The 7,789-nt window shown below is 51.8% G+C and overlaps 1 protein-coding gene across 1 annotated transcript in view; it reads left to right on the top strand.

Annotated features, from left to right (window-relative positions):
* The first annotated feature begins 294 nt into the window (after positions 1-294).
* The window catches only part of CD164L2 (CD164 molecule like 2), a 28,016-nt gene continuing 20,521 nt past the window's right edge, over positions 295-7,789 (top strand). Inside the window, exons 1-2 of the mRNA XM_044435276.1 lie at positions 295-523; positions 1,207-1,290. Of these exons, the coding sequence (XP_044291211.1) occupies positions 295-523; positions 1,207-1,290 (313 nt within the window). The remainder of the gene's footprint in view (positions 524-1,206; positions 1,291-7,789) is intronic.

The following is a 7,789-nucleotide window of genomic DNA, read 5'->3' as shown; positions in this document are numbered from 1 at the left end:
AGGGGGAAAAACTCTGCACGTGCTCGGGGCGCGTCTCCTCCTGCTCTCCTCTGCCCGCTGTGCCACGGTGTCCGCAGACGCCTCGCACAGGGCAGGCGATCGAAACGCAGCTCAGGTTCCAGCCCAGGGGATTCTTCGGCTCGGGTTCCTCGAGAAACAAAAGCCCGGCGCCGGAGCCCGGCGAGGACACGCCCCCTGGAGGGGGCGGTGCTGCTCCGCCCGCCCGCCCCCGCCGGCGCACCTGCCGGGCCCACCCCCAGGAGCCCTCCCCGTCGCCCGCCCGCCCGCGCGCGCATGTGCCCGCCACCTGCTGTCGCTGCCTTCCCGGGAGTCGCGCTCACTTTCCAGGCGACCGCCGCGACCCAAGTGGAAAACAGGCACCGGGCTGGGCGCTGGCAGCCGCCGCCGCGCTGCTCGCCCCGAGGAGGACGCACAGCCATGCCTGCGGCCCGCGCCTGGCCGCTCCGGGCGGCGCTCCTCTGCGCCCTGCTCTGCGCGCACGGCGGGCTCCCGAGCCAGGCAGGTGGGTGAGAGCGCCGCGGGTCCCCCTTCCCGGTCCTGTCCTCTCGCCTCTCCCGCTGCTGCGAGCCCTGCCTGTCCCCCCCGCCCCGCGCCCCGCCCCGCGTGGGGCTCAGAGCCGGGCTCCCCCCGCCCGCCCGCCCAGGAAGGGGCGCCGAGTCTCTCCCTCGGGGGCGTGCGGGGCGCGGCTGCGCGGGCGAGCGAAGGGGAAGTTGGGGCGATCTCTCCGCCCCCGCTTCCCCGCAGGTGGGCTCGGTCGCGCGTCCCCGGCCGGGCTTGGTAACCGCACGGCCTCGGCGTGTGGGGTGGGGGGGCTGGCCGCCCCGGGCAGCGCGGAGTTGCTCAAACTCGTCCCCACCCCGCCCTCAGCGCCGCTCAACCCTCTCTGGACCTCTTGCCCAACTTGGTGTCAGCCAGGTATTTTTATTTTGGTTCTAGTTCCCAGAATGCTTGACCTTTGGCCCTGTTGGCTGGGGCTGCTGGGAGCAGAAGACCCAAACCCCTGGAGGGCACCTGCTTGATGATTTGCCGCCTCGGCAGGGTGGGTGGCTCGGTTAAGTGCGTGCTTCAAATCCCTTTCCGGCTTCTCTTGCCAGGAACAGCCCTGCTGGTCCTTTTGCGCCGGCCCCGTGTGCTCCAGCAGAAAGTCGCCTTGGGATTAACGTGTGTTCTGTGTGCGTCGCTCAGGTTCCCTCGACCTGGGGCCTCTGTGTGTTTGGGACTTCAGTTACCATCAGCCCCAGCCACCTGGGGCAAAGGCCAGGGATGCAGGTAGTTCTTGTCCAAAGCACCCAGAGGGCACCCGCTTCAAAAAGTCTGGTGTGTAGCAATAATTTGCATACCTTATCAGTAGTAATCATGGTGGGAATTAGTGGTATTTTCAGTCAAGCTCTCCTCCAAGATGTTGCTCTACAGATGGTCCCAAATGAGGTGGGCAGATGCATGAAGCCCACTTTCCACTTCTGCCTGTCCTTCCCCCATCTAATCCTCAGAACAACCCTGTGAGGTAGGTTAGAGTAGGACCATTTGGCAGAGTGAGGCTGCAGATGCTGGGCGGCTAGGAAACGTGTGTGTTAAATAGGTTAGGGTCAGGAGTACATTAACTGTGAGCCCCCTAAGCTGGCCTTCTGCTCTCTGGGGCCATGAGAAATGCTGACCCACCTCTCATGCCCTTCTCTTAAGGCAGCACAATGTCTTGGATCAGCTTTCACGGGGGACGAATGAGAGAAAGCAGCTCCCCTTACATTTCATGAGCTGCTCCAAATTTGATTGTACGATTCTCCACTCAAAGTTTCAAGTGTGATCCACTAGTCTGCATTGTATGGCTAGTTTGTGGATGCGCATTCATTACTCAGTAAGCACAACATGACATGGCATGTGTGAATCGAGCAACATGGATTTGACTGTGTTCATATAACACCCTTTTATATCACCATGGAATGATGGAGGGCTTTTAGGAGAGCACATTTGGCTGCAGGTCACCAAGAGCTGGTTCTGACATTTGATTCAGTATTATGGCATTACCTGTGATAGCAAGTATGCCCAAGCCTTGTGCGTCTCCCATCCCGCAGGTGACCATGGATGAAGCCAGCCTTCATAGATATGTGCAGTGATTTGGCCAAGATACCTGTGATTCCAGGTATACCCCTATTTGAAGGAGAAAATGTTATGAATGACCTGCGTGTGTACATGCACAGGTCAGAGTTGCATGCCAGGCACTTTCTCTTTCCCACATTAGTGAACCTGCCCCAAATGTAACGCTCTCACACAAGTAGCAAAACTCAAGAGAACTCACATAGCAAAAACGCATGTGCGAATTAGCCCTGGAGTTATGGCTGGCTGTGTGCATATGGATCAGTTTGCATGTGTGTAAGATGGTCACGTGGTAGCATGTTAATTCTTTGCACAAGGGAATTAGGACACTGATGACACAAGTTCTCCTTTTTACTCCTTGTTAGCTCAGTTTAGCTCCAATCTCTTTCAGGGCTTGATTTGAGGTACTCAGAGTGGGCAAAGCCATGCAGTTGCTGTTTCTCTCTTCTGGGCTGGTTTTCAGCCTCTTGCCAAAATATCCGCTTGTTCATTTGAATGGTCTGACGTGTTGGTCTCACTGGTCAATGTGTGTTTGCAAACCTATTATTTAATATTTCCCAAATACGTACAAGTAGGCTGGGAAGATGAATAGACTAGCCTTCTCCACTCCATCATCTTCTAGATCGATTGGAATATAGTCCCCATCTGTCTGGACATGATGGGAATTGCATTGACAGGGAACCAGCTTGGAGAAGTCTGGAGTACACTCTCCACTGTGTGCATCCTCTCTCCTGAGCATCTGTGTTATCGGTGTGGTGCGCAGCAGAAACCAGAGGCTGGTCTGTGCAAGCTCTTGAGCTTGGCCACAGCACTCTGCTTTTGCCAAGAACCTGTCTCTGCCTAATTTATGCGATAGAGTTGTTTGAGGATACCCACGTGGCATGGATGAGCTGTAACCTGAAGCCTTGGACAGAACTCTCGAAGCAGTTGAACATGTTTTCAAGTAAGGGATGGGAAGTGTTGTGTGAACTCTCAAAACTCTTTAAGTGACTGGTCTCCAGAGACCAGCTCTCCCTCTGTGCCTTCAGGGCACGGTTGGGCAAGCTTCAGGGTTCTGGGATCTGGTTCATTTTTGTTTTATAAGAGCACTGAGATCTTCCAGCCAGCACCAGCCACCAAATGGCGGCTTAGGGATGCTGTCAGTTATGGCCTTTACTCCCTGAACCCCATGCACTGAGACATATACGCCCTCATGTGAGAGTTACCTGTGCTTATGGATTTGAATGCTGTGCTCTACAGCCAGTCAGCAGAGCTAAATAGAGTACCTGGTCCAAAGCGAGGAACACTCAGGCTGAGAAATAAGCAAGTGGTACCCCAAGGAAAAAAGTGAGCTATGGTTGTAATAAATACATATCTCCCTTGACTTGACAGTATAAATGCTTCCTTATAAAACTAATAAAGCGGAAGTTCTTTCTAAGCTACCGAAATCTGAGCAATCCTCCTCCAACTCCAGCATGGATGTGTTGGGATACACATGGTGGCAGCGGCTGTGCACCCTTCGTGTCCCCCCCCCCCAGCGTTTCTGCCCTGGGCCAACTCCCACCCACAATGTAGAAGGTTTGAACTGAAGCCCACCATCCTGCCTCTGCTTACTCTGAATTAAGCCCCGCTAAGTCCAGTCAGGTTCCCTTCTGGGTAAATCTGCACAGTTCAGGATGCCTCCTTCTGGGTTCCACTCCTCTTTGTGTTGGGCTGAGCTGAACGTTTGGCTGTGACGTGTCAGCTGAGCAGTCTGGCAAGAGTAACTAATTCCACCTAAAGTGAGCAGATGCTTTAGGGGAATGCGGCTCTGGCAGTTTTTTAACATGGCTGAAGAAGGGCGATTACTTGTTTATACAATGGCTTTGAAACAGTTACGAAGTGGGGACAATGTTGCCCCTCTGCTTGAATGGGTCAAAATCAGTCAGATTGGGATTGATTTCAGGAAGGCAGCCTGAAGAAGAAGAGGATGCTAGAGAAAAAGGGATTGTGATGAGTGGAGCTTGTTACAACCCTGTTGCTGCTTGGGTGAACCATGGCGATCTCTGAGGTTGCCCTTCCCCCAATTACACAGGTGTTAAAAATGGCATACCTGCCTCCTTCATGCATCTGGTCAACTTAGGTAAAGCCACTTGCTCCTTTGCAGCAGCTAAGGTGACGTACAAGACAGCAGAGTGTCCATGCAAAAGCCTGCAGAGAGACCCAGGTTTGGCCCTGGCATCTCTAGGTAGGGCTGGAAGAGCTGCCTGAAACCACAGAGAGACCCTGCCAGTCCATGTTGCCTGTGCTGGATGGAATGAACCAAGCTGGACTCAGCTTAAGGCAGCTTCCTCTGTTCCAAGACTCGGCTGCAAGCTTACATTTTAATTCAGCAGAGATCCATAACATCACTGAGCCATCACCATGCTGTGGATTTGCAAGGACCCACCTCTCCTCCTTGGTTTTCCGAATAACTGTAGAGACAAGGCTGAGTGGTTTTCACTTTCAGCTGCTAACACACATAGAGTTTGTCCCGTCTCATGACCAGCCTTTGATGGCTGTCATCACCCAAGTACAATGGCTGTTTGCCCAGCATCCCAAAAGAAAGGACACTGTTTTTCATAAAAGGTAGAGGCTAAGATCCTCAACCTTTTAGGGTTGCCTGTGGGCACATCTGGGATTTTGGGAACCCATTTTCTCGAGCTGGCTGCATGGTGGGTGCAGCCAGTCACCAAACACCCATTTCAAAGAAGACAAAATTCACCCAGCATTTTAATGGTTGAATGGATTTGTGTAGGTGTGGGTGTGTGTATGATTATGTTATGTACAGGTGTGGTTTTTGTCTTTTGTAAGTTGTCTAGAGACCTGTCTCAGGTACTAGAAGGGATAAAAATGTTTTAAATGAATAAATAAAACAGTGGGAAGAAAACCAACACACCCCAGAAGCTCTGCATAGGGCAGGGTAGGGTTCTCAGTTCCAAAGCACCGATCCATTCTTTGCAATGCGTGCTTTTGCTGCAGCGCCTCTTCTGTGGAAGGCAGACTTCAGAGGAAAGCACTGGGCTGCAGCCACCCATCATTTTTATTTTCCAAAATGCCTCCAGGGCAGGATACAGCAAGATGAAAATAATACCAGGAGCGTTCTTCCGTTGGCAGCGTGATGCAAATGAAGCAGTCAGTGGCACTGATGTGGTCCCATTTCCTGATGATCAGGAAGAAGGATGACCAGGGGCCGAGGTTTCGCCCAGTGGTGCAGTGGAGGCAGGGTTCCCTGCGACACAGGCCTCCCCTTCTTTTATTGGCAGGGACCCGGGTACCTTCGGCCGTCCCGTTTTTCCCCTCAGGCTTCCCTGTTCCCTCTGAGCTTAGCAGCAATCCTGACATAGCTGGGGGTGGGGAGAGGAAATCATACCTTGTTGTTGCTTTAACTGTTTTGTGCCATGGAAGGTGCTGGCTCCAGTTCCACCGGGGCGATGTAGCCACTGCCGTTCTCAATCTGATGGTTGAAGGTATTATCCATGGTGCTGAGCCCTGCCCCCATAGAGGCTCCGCACATCTGGATAATACCTTTAAAATTCAGGCTGAAACCCCTTGCTGGAACCTGTCAGCTGATCTGGGGTGGGGTGGCCTTCAGCAGACAGTTAGGGATCATTGATTTCCTGCGAGCCCTGCTCCTGGAAGGTGAGGACTGCTGCAAATGGATCTGTGCAGCTCCTGAAATGTTGGGACGCCCCTTGGGGTTACAGCCAGGGCTCTGCACGGACACAGGGTAGCATCCATCCATTTGAGGTTGCTCTGGCCAGCCTGGAGTGAGATGGCTGCCCCAGAGCACATGATGCCCATGCTGCAAAAGGGCTGCAGATGGACAATAGCTGATTGTCGTTCTGTTTTTCCCACCAAGGAGGGGAAGAGGTGTGTGTGTGTGGCAGGGAGGTGGTGGTTCTGCCTCAGGTGCGAAAATAACCCAGCTGCTTTTGAGTACCGAGTGGGCATGGGATGAAGAGGCGCTAGAATCTAACTGTGCCTCTTTGGATGGAATAGTTTTGCACCATGTAACCCTGCCTACCTCCGGGGATTCGTTTTTTGTGGGGGTTACTGTTAGTTCTGAAAACAGGGCCCCCGTCTGTGGGGCAGCTGAAACAGATTGGGAACGCTTTTGTAACACTCGCGCGTTGCTCCTCGCCCCCCCCCCAGGCTTCTTGTCTGTCCCACTGTCCAATGTGGCCTGCCAGCATTAGGAGGCGTTGAGGAAAGCGATTTCTGAGCGTCTGTGCGGTGTTAAAAATAACTCCGCTCATTAAAAAAAAACTGTCAGAAATCTGGAGAATGAAGCCCTACTTTCCTATTGGTTACGCCACCGGTCCCTCACTGCTGGGTTTTCTAAAAAAGCTGGGAAGCCAGAGCACTGTATCCATGGCAATGGGGCCTATTAGCTTTTCAACTTACCTGAAAGAAAGGGAATTGGTTAACTCTCTTCAGATTAAAAGAAATGACTCCCCTGCTTCCTCGGATGCCTTCTCTTGCGTGTTGACACACTAGATCCTGGGGAGTGGGCCTCCCCCGCTGCGGTCGCCTCCCACTCCCAAACTCCTCCCGGGACTGCAATCCTATGCATGCGTACTTGGAAGTAAGCCACCTTGGCCTCTGTGGGACTCGCTTCTTGGGTACCTAAGGAGAGAGAATGTGTAGGAGCTGGGCTGCATGGCAGATACCTCCCAGTCTCTTGCAACATATAAAGCCTTTATATCTCCTTATGCAATTCATTAAAATATCCAGAGGATAGTGGGGGAATGTCTTCACGTCGAGCTGCTGCTTGTGCAGAGGTGTTTGCAGTGGAAGATTGCTGTGCTCTTAGCACACTGCAAAAGCTCATCTGCTTTTTAAAAAATGCTCAGATTTGAAGATCAGACAGTAGTAACACTTGGGAACTTTAATGAAGCCCTATGGAAGAATATCAAAGCTAGGAATTGTTGTTCTGTTGATCTGCAAGTTTCTAGATCTCATTAAGTTCTTCATCATCAAGGCAGTAGGATCATAGAATCATAGATTAGTAGAGTCAGAAGGGGCCAAGAAGGTCATTCGGTCCAACCCCCTGCTAGTGCAGGACTCAGGTTAAACCACCCCTCTCGGATCACTGTCCAGTTGCATCCTGAATGCCTGGAGTGTGGGAAAGCCCACAGCCTCCTGAGGACATTGGTTCCACTCTCGTGCTGTTCTAACAGTCAGGAAAATTTTCCTGATATCTAGCTGAAATCTGGTTTCCTGTAATTTGAGTCCATTATTCTTTGTACTGCAGAATCCATGGATGATTGGGACAGCCTTTCAAGTATTTGTAGAGTGCTGTTGTATCTCCCCTCACTCTTCTCTTCTCGAGGCTCTTCAGATCATCTCTTAACTTACAAAGCCACATGGGCTTCTTTTGTTGTCTTCTCCACTTGTTCCTTGTTGGAATTGTTTGTAGTTGTGCCTTTAGAATTTCCTTATTGTAAGATTTCCCACCCTTCTTGGAGTCCTTTTCTCCTTAGAGTTACTTGCTATGGGACTTTGCTTATCATTATTATGAGTTTGTTAAAATTGGCTTTCTTGAAATCCAGGGTATATGTTTGGTTACATTTGGATTTTGCTTTCTTTATAATTAAGAGTTCAAGTATGGTATGGTCACTTTCCTCTAGAGTTTCTGTAGCTGCCACTCTCTCCACTGGGACTTCCCTGTTGGTTA

The sequence above is a fragment of the Varanus komodoensis genome, unplaced genomic scaffold (assembly GCF_004798865.1).
Source record: "Varanus komodoensis strain SLA01 unplaced genomic scaffold, ASM479886v1 scaffold29_1, whole genome shotgun sequence".
NCBI lineage: Eukaryota > Metazoa > Chordata > Lepidosauria > Squamata > Varanidae > Varanus > Varanus komodoensis.
Note: the sequence above shows the minus strand (reverse complement) of the source record. Positions and strands in the feature narration are given on the sequence as shown.